At 44.2% G+C, this 14256-nt stretch overlaps 1 protein-coding gene across 2 annotated transcripts in view; it reads left to right on the forward strand.

Annotated features, from left to right (window-relative positions):
• Window positions 1-13318, forward strand: part of cpamd8 (C3 and PZP like alpha-2-macroglobulin domain containing 8) — a 103174-nt gene extending 89856 nt beyond the window's left edge. The window contains exons 41-43 of one of the 2 annotated variants that reach the window (XM_059991354.1): window positions 504-575; window positions 5924-6105; window positions 6300-13318. In XM_059991354.1, the coding sequence (XP_059847337.1) occupies window positions 504-575; window positions 5924-6102 (251 nt within the window). In that variant the 3' untranslated portion in view covers window positions 6103-6105; window positions 6300-13318. Of the gene's footprint in view, window positions 1-500; window positions 576-5923; window positions 6106-6299 lie in introns of both variants that reach the window. The other variant, XM_059991353.1, reaches the window with a different exon arrangement.
• The last annotated feature ends 938 nt before the right edge of the window (window positions 13319-14256 follow it).

Consider the following 14256-nt stretch of genomic DNA (forward strand, 5'->3'; position numbering starts at 1 on the left):
TTGGTCAGAAGTATGGTGCAGATCAGAAACTTAGCTTGATTTATTCCACACAAGCTGTGCGACCTTCTCAGTGTTCCTGCTAGTTTCTATCTTGATTTTAGGTTTCTAGTATTTGCACACTTTTGACTTTTATAGGCTGGGGCTTATGTGTTTGAGAGTCTCTGTCACTCGATTTGTGTGTTTCCATTTGTTACACTGCTGGTCCATTTGGATCTCTTGCCTTCTTCCCCTTCACTTCACTCTGTGTCTACCCCTCTCAGTCTTTCTCTATCTCTGTCTTTCATGCCATGTTTCTCCCCTCTGGTTCGGGCATTTGGGCATCTCTCCACCGATCTGCCCTTCTCTTTTCTTGCTTTCTCCTTCATTGGCGTGGTTATTACATTTGGAAGGACGGGTCTAATTCTGGGAATGAGGTTGGCATGAGGGGTGCATTTCTTTTATTTTGGGACATCCCTCTGGCCCAATAACTTCTGACCTCCAACTCTGCCTCCGTCCTGCAGCAGGAGCAGCCCCTGAAGAGAGAGAGCCTGTGACATCGCCCATAGACCCAGAGATGACAGAGCGGAACCAGTCAGGTAGGTCAACCTCCTGATGGTCCAGACCCCAACGTTCTCACTGGAGCATGTCTTTTGTCCTTGGATGGTCTCCTTGTAGGCAAAATCAGTCCAGTAAACTGCATGAGCGATTCCGAAATCTTGGAATGTATGAAACAGCCCAGCGGGTGGAAGGAGTGATTCTGGGATTTGTTCACCTAAGAGCAGAGGAGGGGACTTTTAACAGAAGGCTTTCAGTGGAGGGGAACTGTTTTCAGTGACCGAGACGCTTGCTGGAAGAAACCACTGGTGGGGGGAGGGGAGAAGGGGAACATGGTTACAATTTCAAGCTCTCCACCCCACCCAAAGTTGGGGTGGAGTCAGATTCAATGGAACATAAAATTTATAAATACTCAAAGGAGAAATACACGCAGGGTTGTGGAGGAAGGGCTGGGAAATGGGACTGATTTCAAAAAAGCTGGTACGAGCTCGATGGGCCACATGGCCACTCCCTGTCCCATAATCAGTTAACAGTGCAGCCTGGACATTCACTTGCACTCATCAGGGCTCGGTAGCAAAAGGGTTGCTTCCGCACGACCTCAAGCTGAGTGTGGGGTCCGAGCCCAGCCAAGTTCCGGGATTGGGAAGTGGTGCTGGAGGTCCATCCAGCTGTGCACAGGATGTCCGGGTCCAGCTGTGCTCAGTAGCTGCTGCCCCACATCAGGATAATAATCATTATGTGCCTGAATGTTCCAGCCCACAACAGTCGAGCCTCTTATCTGCGCTCCTTCCTCACTTGTTCATCTGCCTCCACCCAGTGAGAACCAGACATTCTTTGAACCTATCCCTGCCAATTTAAAGGTGTTAGTGATTTTAGTTCTGGGCAGGTGAAAAGGAAGTGATTGCTAATTTAGAGCTGCTTTCATCTTTTTACATTTCAATTTTTGGGTGATTACACCTCAGCAGAAGCAGTCAGACTGTAAACTACTTTATCCAACAGACAAAACTGTGATGTTTAATAAGGGCTTTGAGGGTTGGCACTGGCAGCCAGAGACATTCTCTGAGTGTCTGTGCAAAAGTTGAAACAAATGCTTGTCCAGCTCAGGAATCAAGTCCTGACGAAGGGTCTCGGCCCGAAACGTCGACAGCGCTTCTCCCTATAGATGCTGCCTGGCCTGCTGGGTTCCACCTGCATTTTGTGTGTGTTGCTTGAATTTCCAGCATCTGCAGATTTCCTCATGTTTGCTCAGCAATCAAGCAGTTGTTTGTTATCCAGATGTGGAACCAGCCGCTTGGTGATGCGGCATTTGACCAGGTCACAGAGCAGGGAGGTCCTGGTGTCACCAGCCATCCTCAGAACAACTACTGATCCGAGTGCCCATCTCCCAGGATGTGAAAAGTCAGGGCACTGGAACATTGACCAGTGACCAACAACTGGACGAAAGCGGTGGGGATGAGTAAAGAAGTCACACCCCTCTTCAAAGTTTGCATTATTGAGTGGTAGTGTGAAATCCTTAAAAACGAGAAAATAAATTGTAATATTTTCATGAAGAACATGTGGATAAAGAGAGATTGGGTGTCCACTTACGTGAACATGGTGGGGGCGGGAGGGGGGAGAGCTACTCCTCAATTGAAAGGAACCTTGCTGATATCCTATCTGGGAGTGCCTGTGAGTTCATCTGGCCCCACACAAGGGAGAGGACATAGTGCCCAAGGATGTGTGGGGAGTGGGTTCGGTGTGGACTGGGCTGCACAATTCTGAGGCTGAAGAAGTTAAACTGCAAAACCAGGTTGTTTGAACTCTGCAGGCAGAGGTTTCAGACAGGCGATCTAAACCTGACTTTGATTTGATGCGCAAATTGAATCACCTCTGTGACTCTAAAATAGGGCCAGGCCTTGTGTAGGAGTGAAATCAGAAAGTGCATCTTCAGAGGGCCAAAAATCTGGAACTTTCTCTGACAGAAAGGGAGTTTCCCCAAATTATATCACTTACATTTGTGTCTGGTAAGAGGATCGAGAGATCTGGGGTTAAGGTGAGCTGTCAGAGTTGAGCGAACAATCAGCCACAGCCTAATAGAATGGAGCAGCAGATATGAGGGGCTGAATGGCCTCAACATGCAATCAATATTGAGACCCAGCAATGCCTGAACCACCATCAGCCAACTTGGCGCAGGGGCAAGCTCTTGATTAGTGACCATCGGAATACTAACTCCTTGTTTAAATGTCATTGCTGAAGAATGTTTGAGATTTATATTGATGCATTGAAAATATTCCAGTAACGTTTTGGACAGAGAGTTCATAAATAAAATGCATTAAAATAGGCAAAATTTATGCAGAGAGTCTCAGATGGAAATGGATGTCTTGTTTGCTCAGAGTTCCAAGAGGCTGAATCTCATCCGGTTGAGTGTTTTACAGGAATTCCCAATTTTGTCCTTGTACCAAGTTTCCACTGAGGCTGTTGAGGGAATGTTCTCCTGAGCTGGAGCAGCAGCACCACCTGGCGGTCAGGGACACATACTGCAGCTCCAAACAAATAGGAATCAATAGGCGTCAGAAGCAAATCTGGATTCACCTCTTCCTGCATTCCATCACAACCACACTTTCTTGGGGCATCTTCCACAATGATGCTAGAAAATTGTTCTACAGTTGTGTTTTTTGGTGTTAGCTTTCAATATTAAATACATTTGGGTCTTCAGGGCAAATATTTCAGAGCTGATTCTATGGGCTGAATTGACCAAATTCTGCTCCTATGCCTTGTGGTTTTGAATTTAGCAAAATTTGAAGAAGGCCAACTTGAAAAATTTTAAACTGACAAAGCTCTGTGCTAACAGTGTCAGTCATACAGAATATATATTTTCATTCATTTTGCTTTAAGAATACTGCACATTGCTTCCAAGATGATGTTGTACACTGCTGACTGATGCCATTTCTTGTGTGCTGGTCAGTCATCTGATGAAGCTTGGAAAAATACTGACAGTTTCACTGCTTGTATATGTTAGTGCTGAACGGCCCAAGCTAACGATATCTACTGTAGGGGGTAATTCCTCACAATTGGTGGTGAGTTCTCACATGAAAGGAGACTGCTCAGGTTAGACCTGCTCATTGAAGTGGAGACACCAGAGACTACAGATGCTGCAATTTGGAGCACAAAAGAGGCAGGGTCTCAACCCAGAACATTGACAATTACCCTCGCCTCTTTGGATGCTGCTCCAGCTGCTGAATTTCTCCAGCAGTTTTTTTTTTGCTTCTTGCTGAAACATTCAGACGCTTTAACGTTGAGGCTAAGGACTTGAGCCACAGTCTCAAAATGAGAGTCTCCCAACCTAGGGCTGAATGATGATAAATCTGTTCCCGTAGAGGATGGTGAATCTTTAGAATTCTCCACCCCTGGGAACTGCGGCACATTAGTCACTGGTTGCAATCAAACCACAGACTGATATGCTTCTGGATTTCAAGGGATATGGGGATATAACGGTAAAAAGTATAGAAAATCAGTTATGATCTTGGAAACAGAAGCAGAATTAGGCCATTCAGCCCATCAAGTTTGCTCCACCATTCAATCATGGCTGACTTATTAACCCTCTCAACCCCTTTCTCCTACCTCCTCCCCATTGCCTTTGATGCCTTTGCAAATCAAGAACCTACCAACCTCTGCTTTAAACACGCCCAATGATTTGGCCTCCACATCCATCTGTGGCAATGAATTCCACAGATTTACCACCATCTAGCTGAGGAAGTTCCTCCTCATCTCTGTTCTAAAGGGACAGCCTTTTATTCTGAAACTGTGCCTTCAGGTCCTAGACTCCCCCACTGTAGGCAACATCTTCTCCACATCCACTCTGTCTAGGTCTTTACAACATCCAATCAGTTTCAATGAGAATGCCTTTCGTTCTTCTAAACTCCAGCGAGCACAGGCCCAGAGCCACCAAACGCTGCCTCGTATGTGAACCTGTCATTCTTGTGAATCTCCTCTGGACCCTCCCTAATGCTTGTACATAGTTTTTTAGGTTCAGGACCCATAACTACTTGCAAAACTCCAAATAAGGTCTGATCAATACCTCAGCATTACACCCTTGCTTTTATGTTCTAGTCCTCCCGAAATGAATGTTAACATTGCACTTGCTTTCCGTACCATCAACTCAACCTGCAAGTTAACCTTTAGGGAAACCTACACGAGGACTCCCAACACAAAATGTTGTGTTGTGCTGGAACTCAGCAGGCCCGGCAGCATCTGTGGAAAACAGTACAGTCGATGCTTTGGGCCAAAACCCTTCAGTAGGACACATTTATTCTCATTTAGCCTTAGGCGGGCAATCTCTTATTTTGAGATTGTGGCACAACTCCTTAGAAACCCGGCTGAGTTCCTCCAGCATTCTGTGTGTGTTGCTCAGATTTCCAGCATCTGCAGATTCTCTCTTGTTTGGGGACTCCCAACTCCCGTTGTACATCTGATTTCTGAATGTTCTTCCCCCATGCAGAAAAAAAACAGTCTACGCCTTTATTCCTTCTACTCGAGTGCACGGCCACACACTTCCCCACACTCTCTTCCACCTGTCACTTCTTTGCCCGTTCCCCTAGTCTTTCTGCAGACTACTGCTTCCTCAGAATTACCTGAGGGAGCACGCTTGAGGGTACCGAATTACATTTTTATGTTCCTCTCCTACTGTGTCTTCCAACAACTGGTCTGTAGATGACAATTTCTCACCGGTGTTTACATTTCGTGGTTTTTACCACTCTCAGCCCTTCAGGCAATGAATTCCACCTCTGCCGTCTCCCTCTACCATTTGCCGTAATCCTCTGACAGTGGTGGGAAAGTCACAAGCAGGAAAGAAATGGGGAGGGGGAGCATGAAATAAATTCATGGTGATGTGAAAAGAAAGCTGTCCACACTATAATTAAGAAACTGCTATTACTATTATTAATTTCAAATTAACTGCACTCCACGGAGACCAGAAGTTGCTATACTTCACGAATGAATATTTTGTACCCAAAGTGCCCAACTGACAGACAAAGAGCAAGTACACTTGAATTGAGCTAAAAATTCAAGCCCTAAATATATATTTTAAAATGTGTGTGAGCTGTATTTGGGAGCTCTCAGATTATTAATGGTCTGTTGGTTAACCCACAGCATATTGTGCCATTGTCTCTCTATTACTTGCTCTCTTCTGTTTCTATTCTATTCTTCTCTTCTTCCCTCTGTCATTCCTTTTGTTTACCACCCTCTCCCTCAAATACCCCACTTTAACTTTTCAATCTTTTACTGTCCCTCTGTTCCCCCCATTACAATATATCTTCCTCTCTCCCCCTCCCTCTTTAACCCTCTCTTTTCTCTCTCCTCTACCTCCTAACCTGCCCATTTCTTTTCCTCACCTCTCCCTCCCCTCACACAGGTGATGTCACGGTGGCCCAGTCAGAACTTTCCTATTACTCCTATGGAACGAGCTACGAGTATGACCCGGAGCTGTTTGAGAGCGACGTGGACGATGCTTTTCAGATGAACGAAGATCAGGTGGAGAGACTGAGCCAGGGAGCCAAAGGAGAACAGAAGAGGGCATCAGGGAAAAAATGAACGGTAATCGCCAGTAAATAGCACTCATGTGACAGGGCTGTGCTGATTGACCAAACCGCCGGTGTTATTTGCCGTTGATTCTTGAGTGTGTGGATTTGCGCACATTAACCACATATTTGAGAGTGAGCACTTGCAAATGTGTACAGTGTGTGAATCTTGACGTTCTGATAAACCTCGTTCTGTTTCCTTCCTCACAGAATATGGATTCTCAGCCGTGGGAAGAGGATGAATCAAAGAACATGGATGTTCTAACCTGTACATGTGTGTTTATATGTTACAAGGACCAAGCACTGTTGCTGAAGACAGCACTATATATCCACGCCCAACTAATACATAGACTAGGCATATCTATCCTTTAGTAATGTGTTGTAACCACACAGGCACGTTAGAGGAAGCTGGTATTTATATTTTGTAATTATGTGTTCTGATCTTCACCTCTCTGATATTTATAATTGTGATTTTAGTTAAAGATTCTTTCATGGCTCTCCCTTCCAGAGCTGGGTCAAAGGTTACTGGTCAACTTCCTAGCTTTCATTATTTAAATTTTTTTAATTTACGATTTTTCTCCTCCTTCCTGAACCCTTAAACAGGGCAGTTAAACATGCTGAGAGTAGAGAAGAAGGGATTGACAGGAAATCCCCTTTTCCTCATCCCTTCATCTTGCCTTCTGCCTCCTCCCCATCTCTTTTACCCCTGCATCCATTCAGGAGTAATGTCCAAGCCGAAAGAGATTGGTCACTGATTTTTCCTCATGGGTTCTCTAATTTACAGCCACCCTGAAATTTAACCCATCCTGCAATGTATAAAAGTTGTTCTACCCCTGAATCTCCAGCTCCCCCATTGCACCTCACTCCCCAAGTGGTGGCTCTGTCCCTTGCCACTGCTCTGGATACTGTGGCCTACCTCAGAAGGGGACTGTGAGGTGATGCACTGTGGTGTCACTGGCTACCTGCAGGGGTTAAGAGGACTGGTAACCAGTGGACAAGACGTGGCCAGGTGAGGTGCAGGTGATAAGTCAGACCTTCCAAAAATAAAAGTGACAATCTCTTAAAATTGTTTATCCTGACTCTTAATTTGTGGTTTCTATCACATCATCTTGAATCTGCCTCGGGAGCAGAAAACACATTTTCTCGGGAGCACTTGTAGATTGGAAGATTCCATTCACCCTGAGGAACTCGCAATATGAGATTAGAATGTTGTTCCTTTTTGCGCCATGTTGCGCATCCGGTGGTATTTTTTGCCGTTTCCATAGCATTTGTCTGGTTTTTTTTTACAAGGCTGAGTTGCTAGCTCGCCGCTCAATCCAGCACGAACGGAAAGCGTGCAAAGGAGCCAGCCGGATTCGAATCCAGGATCATTGGCCGCAAAGTCCAGTGCTGTTGGAGATTAGATTAGATCGCAGCTGATCTCCATTTTGACTCCAGCTTTACCCAAGCATTTCATTTCCTGAGCTCAACGATACACCATGATGTGATACAGTGCAGGAGGAGGCCACGATCCTCGTTCTTGGGCCATCTCTTTGAAATGCTTTCCTGCTCTTCTTCCACAACCCGGCAGACTTTTTCCATATTAGTATCGATCCAATTTCATTTTGAAGGCTCCTCTTGAATCTGTTTTTACCTTCCTCTCAGGCATCAGGTTGCTTATTACAACTTGCCATTAGATCACAACTTCTCCCAGTTATTTATTTTCCACGTTAAAATTGTCTCTCTGGTTTATTTACTCTGTTGAAACATGCAGCATAAGAAATAAAAAGGACAATCTTGAAATTCTGCTACAGATTGGCAAGTATGACGTTGTGGCCATCTCTGAACTTGGCTAAAGGATGGTTTCCATTGGGAGCTGAACATCCAAGGATATATGGTGTATTGGAAAGATGGATTGGTAGGCAGAGGGGTTGGTGTGGTTCTGTGTATAAGAAACAATATTAAATCATTGGAAAGAGGTGACATAGGATCAGGTGTAGAGTCTCTATGGGTTGAGTTATGAAATGGCAAGGGTAAAAGAACCCTACTGGCAGTTGTATACAGGCCTCCAAACAGCAGTTGGGATGTTGATTACAAGTTACAGCAGGAGATAGAAAAGGCGTGTCAGAAGGGCAACATCATGATAATCGTCGGGGATTTTAACATGAAAGTGGATTGGGAAAACCAGGCCTGTACTGGACCTCGAGAAAGAACTTGTAGAATGTCTAAGGGATGGCTTTTTAGAACAGCTTGTTGTTGAGCCCACTAGGGGATTGGCTGTGCTGGATTGGGTGTTCTGCAAGAAGGGATAAGAGAGCTTAAGGTTAAGGAATAGTGATCACAATATGATCAAATTCACTTTGAAATTTGAGAAGGAGGAACTAAATTCCAATGTGTCGGTATTTCAGTGGAATAAAAGAAATTACAATGGCATGAAAGGGGAACTGGCCAACATTGACTGGAAAGGGACATTTGCAGGAAGGACAGCAAAACAGCAATGTTTGAAGTTTCTGCAAAAAATGAGGGAAGTGCAAGACAGATATATTCCAAATAAGAAATTTTCCAATGGAAGAAGAATACTACCGTGGCTGACAAGTGAAGTCAGAGCCAAAGTAAAAGCAAAAGTGAGAGCATACAAGGAAGCCAGAGCTAGTGTGAAGATGGAGGATTGGGAAGCTTTTAAAAACTTGCATAAGGAAACTAAGAAGGTCATTAGAAAGGAAAAGATGAATTATGAAAGGAAGCTGGTGACTAATATCAAAGAAGATACTAAAAGCTTTTTTAAGTATATAAAAGGGTAAAGGAGAGTTGAGGGTAGATATAGGACCAATAGAAAATGACACTGGAGATATTGTAATGAGAGATGGCAGAGGAACTGAATGTGTATTTTGCATCTGTCTTCACAGTGGAAGATGTCTGCAGTATACCAGACATTCAAGAGTGTCAGGGAAGTGAAGTATGTGCAGTGAAAATTATGACTGAGAAGGTGCTCAGTAAGTTTAATGGTCTGAGGGTGGATAAATCTCCTGTGCCTGAAGGAATGCACCCTTGGGTTCTGAAGGAAGTAGCTAGAGAGATTGCAGAGGCATTAACAATGATCTTTCAAGAATTGGTAGATCTTGGCATGACTGGAAAATTCCAAACGTTACTCCGCTATTTAAGAAGGGTGGGAGGCAGCAGAAAGGAAGCTATAGACCTGTTTGCCTGACATCAGTGGTTGTGAAGTTGTTGGAATCGATTGTTAGGGATGAGATTACGGAGTACCAGGAGGCACATGACAAGATAGGCCAAAGCCAGCATGGTTTTCTGAAAGTAAAATCCTGCCTGACTAACCTACTGTAATTATTTGAGGAAATTGCAAGCAGGGTCGACAAAGGAGATGCAGTAGACATGGTGTACTTGGATTTTCAGAAGGCTTTTGACAAGGTGCCGCTCATGAGGCTGCTTAGCAAGATAAGAGCCCATGGAATTACAGGGAAGTTACTAGCGTGGGTGGAGCATTGGCTGGTTGGCAGAAAACAGAGAGTGGGAATATGGGAATATTGTGTAGGTGTGGCTGATCTAACAATATGAGAGCTACAGGTGATCCACAGGACCACTGTGAAAAATCAAAACTTCAGCGACCGCAGGCTTCCGGTCAAGGTGCCACTGTGCTGCAGTCTCTGTTCAGGTTGTGGCTCAGACCTAGCTGTATGGTTCTGGGGACAAAGGGGAGTCAGGGGTCAGATTGGGGTTAAGGATAGGGATGTGGAGAGTTGAAGGTCAGGCTGGACTCTCGACCTCCACTATGTGTTGTGCATTCAACGTCCAGTGAGGTGCATGGGTGATGAAGAACATCCATGACTGTTGAGTGGGCCCAGGGTTCAGAGGTTCACGCCTGGCATGACCCAGCATTCAGGGTACCAACATTGATACGTCCAGGAGTTGATACCCAAAGGCTGAAGTATGGAGGCATTTCCTTGCGTGTGGGTAGATAGGAGGGAGGAAAGGGGCTTGCTCAGTTGCTTGTTGTGTTCTGTGTTTTACTGAGCATCGCGCGCATGCTATATTGGCACCAGAATGTGTCCCCAGCACATCCTCGGGTGAGTTGGCTATTAGCACAAATAACAAATTTCACTGATTTGATGTACATGTGATAAATAATCTAAATCTGAATCTAATTTTGTTTTGCTGTATATATAACCCTCTCCAACTCTGTCTCCAATCCAATGGTCCCCTCAGAAATGCCTCAATTAGTCTCACATTCTGCCCACCAAAATGAATTATTCATTTTTCTGTGCATTGAATTTTTATCCACCAAGTGTTTTCCCATTCCACTGTCCTGTTCTCCTGAACCCTATTTGCATACTTCCAGATGTTTACAACATTTCAAACTTTTGCATCACTTGCAAACTTTGAAATCTGTTTCCCACATCCTGGTTATCATGGGCACCAAAGGGACCAGTGATCCCTGTACCAACTGCTGTAGAACGCTGATATATAACTTCACCTCATCCTCACGCAGCTCATCTCCCTCTTAACTAACTCTCCTAGCACATATTCCACTGCCCTTAAAGAATATGGCACATCATTCCAATTGCAGACAGAGTTTATGCTTTGTCAGCGCAACATCAGTTATTCTTTTCATATCCCAGAACCCTGTGTATATGGGATGAACCCAGGAATGTTTCTGTCCCTGGCTTGATTGAATCCTTGTGGGGAAATCTAGACTGGGCTGATGTACTCACCTCCTAACCTACTATTAGAGTAACAGGGATACTCCCTCTGTCGGCTGATTAGTCAAACGGTATCTTGCCAGCACAAGGGACAAAAGCTGACAGTCACCAAACTGCCGGCATGAGGGAGGCCTGGAATAGACGCACTAACAGAGGCATCTCAGAAAACCTGTCCAAGAGGACAATGATTTGCAGTGGCCCGTTAGTTTGCACAATCACAGAATCAGCTCCACATGATCCCAGGATTCCCATCCACTTCCCATGATGCAGGCAGTCTCCGAGGTACAAGTTCCTTCGTCTCCCCCAGGATGCTGACCTGGGCTGCTGAATTAAAGAGCCTGAGGTATTGGAGGAAGTGTGTTGACACAGACTGAAAACTAGCTGTCATATAGAAAACAGTTGGAATAAATGGATCTTTTTCATGCCAATGGGTATAATTACCAGAGTGCCCAGGGAACTGCTCTTGGTCTTCAGCTATTTATGACCTGCAGGAGAGAATGAAATGTAAGGTTTCCTGATGATATGAAAATCAGTGGAAGGGCCTGTTGTGGGGAGGATATTGTCGTTCTGCAACAGGATACGGGTAGACTGAGTGACTGACCACAACGGCAATGGAGTTTTATGTGGGGACGTGTGAGGCTGGGCACTCGCAGAGGATTCACAAGGTGTACAAGAGACTGAAGTACAGAGGGATCTCGGTGTCCCCAACCACCGGGCCGCGGATGTATCACAAACAGGTCCAACAGTGGAGAAGGCAAATACATTTGCCTTCGTTGTGAGGGGTTGGGGTTTAAGAATAGAGAGGTTTTGTTACAGTTGGTATTCACCTGGAATAATGTACATAAGTTTTGTTCCCCTCACATAAGAAAGGGATATAGTAAAGTTGGAAGCAATGCAAAAAAGTATAGCATGGTAGTGTAGTGGTTAGCGTAACATTATTACATCACCAGCTACAAGACTGAGTTTACTTGCTGCTGCTGTCTATAAGGAGTTTGTACGTTCCCTTTAACTGCATGGGTTTCCACACTGTTAGGGTTAGTGAGTTGTGGGCATGCTGTACTGATGATGCCTGCAGACTTTTTGCTCTGTTTTGAATTGAGATGCAAACTGTGCACTTTGATGTATATGTGAAAAAGTGAAACTTCTTCAAAGGAAATTCAGCAGTTTAATTCCTGGGTTGAGAGAGTTGTCCTACCACAGAGGCCGAACGTTTAGGCTCTGTGTTTTGTGTTCTCATTTGAGGGATGACCTTAACCAAAAATATAAAGTCCTAAGGGAGTCTGATAAGGTAGATGATGTTTTCAGTCATGAGAATCTCAGAGTCAGAATTAGGTTTATTATCACCGGCATGTGTCATGAAATTTGTTAACTTAGCAGCAGCAGTTCAATGCAATACATAATATAGAAGAAAAAGTCAATTACAGTATACATATATTGAGTAGATTAAAAATTGTGCAAAAAACAGAAATAATATATATTTTTAAAAATGAGGTGGTGTCCAAAGATTCAACGTCCATTTAGGAATCAGATGGCAGAGGGGAAGAAGCTGTTCCTGAATCGCTGAGTGTGTGCCTTCCTCCTACCTGATGGTAACAGTGAGAAAAGGGCATGCCCTGGGTGCTGGAGGTCCTTAATAATGGACGGTACCTTTCTGAGACACCGCTCTCTGAAGACGTCCTGGGTATTTTGTAGGCTTGTACCCAAGACGAAGCTGACTAAATTTACAACCCTCTGAAGCTTCTTTCAGTCCTGTACAGTAACACCACCCACCAGACAGTGATGCAGCCTGTCAGAATGCTCTCCACGGTACATCCATAGAAGTTTCAAATAAGTAATAATATAAAATAGAGTTCTTTGAGGATATAACAACACAGTGGATAGAGGGGAACAGATGGATGTTATTTACTTGGATTTCCAGAAGGCATTCAATAAGGTGCCACATAAAAGACTTATCCGTAAGATAAGGATGCCAAGAGTTGGAGGTGATGTATTAGCATGGATAGAGGATTGATTAGAGGGTAAAACGAATGCAGCAAAATACAGGGAAATCCTGGAGGAAAACCTGATGCAGTCTGCAACAGAATTGCGACTTGGGAGAAGAATTGTTTTCCAGCAAGACAATAACCCCAAGCAGGAAGCCAAAGCTGACACTGGAATGGCTTGAAAACACCAAATTAATGTCCTGGAGTGGCTGTCAGTCCAGACCTCAGTCCAATTTAAAATGTGTGGCTGGACTTGGAAATGACCTCTGGTTCACTTATGATCCCCGTGCAATTTGACAGAGCTTGAGCAGTTTTGTAAAGGAGAATGGGGGATAGTTGCATGTCCAGATGTGCAAATCTGATAGAGACCTATCCACACAGACTCAAGTCTGTAATTGTTGCTAAAGGTGCATCTATTAAATACTGACTTGAAGGGGGTGAAAACTTATACAATCAATTATTTTGTGTTTTATATTTGTAATTAATTTAGATCACTTTGTAGAGATCTGTTTTCACTTTGACACGAAGGATTCTTTTTCTGTTGATCAGTATCTAAAAAGTCAAATTAAATCCACTGTGATTCAATGTTGTAAAACAATAAAATATGAAAACTTCCAAGGTGGTGAATATTTTTATAGGCACTGTACATTAAAGGAGGAGATAAATAAAGATTAAGGAATTGAGGACTATGGACTGCTGGAACAGGAGTTGAGACCAGCATTGATCAGTCATAATCATATTGAAAGGCGGAACAGGTTTAAAAGAGTTGGTGGCGAACTCATGCTCCCTTTTCCCTGTGTCCTTGTGCTTTGGGTTGCGCCAAGTTCCCTCATCTCCCTCAGATTCTGATCTCACTGGGAGGCTGTTCCTCATTACCTGTCCAGCTGTTGACACCCACTGAGAGAGTTCAGTGACCTAAAGTTGCTGATGTTTCCCCTGTACACACTGTCTGATGGGTTTTGGGAAAGATTCTGTTGCAGTTCCAACACAGATCGGATGGTCAGGGAAAAAGTGGCAGATCCATGTCTGAACACCAAAGTCCTAGATGGGTGAGAGTTGGGAAACTGGAATGAGAGGTAATGGTGGGTAAGGAGGTGTCTGAGGCCTGTCTTCAATTGTCTCTGGATAGTGATGTATGGGAACATAGCTACAATGGAGGATAGTGATGTATGGGAACATGGCTACAATGGAGGATAGTGATGTATGGGAACATAGCTACAATGGAGGATAGTGATGTATGGGAACATGGCTACAATGGAGGATAGTGATGTATGGGAACATAGCTACAATGGAGGATAGTGATGTATGGGAACATGGCTACAATGGAGGATAGTGATGTATGGGAACATGGCTACAATGGAGGATAGTGATGTATGGGAACATGGCTACAATGGAGGAGGTGCTAGAAGACGAGGCATATTCAGAAGGATAAATCCCTTGGGTCAGATCAAGCATATCCTAGAACATTGTAGGTAAGCTCGGTAAGAAGTT

Source organism: Hypanus sabinus, chromosome 16 (genome assembly GCF_030144855.1).
Source record: "Hypanus sabinus isolate sHypSab1 chromosome 16, sHypSab1.hap1, whole genome shotgun sequence".
NCBI lineage: Eukaryota > Metazoa > Chordata > Chondrichthyes > Myliobatiformes > Dasyatidae > Hypanus > Hypanus sabinus.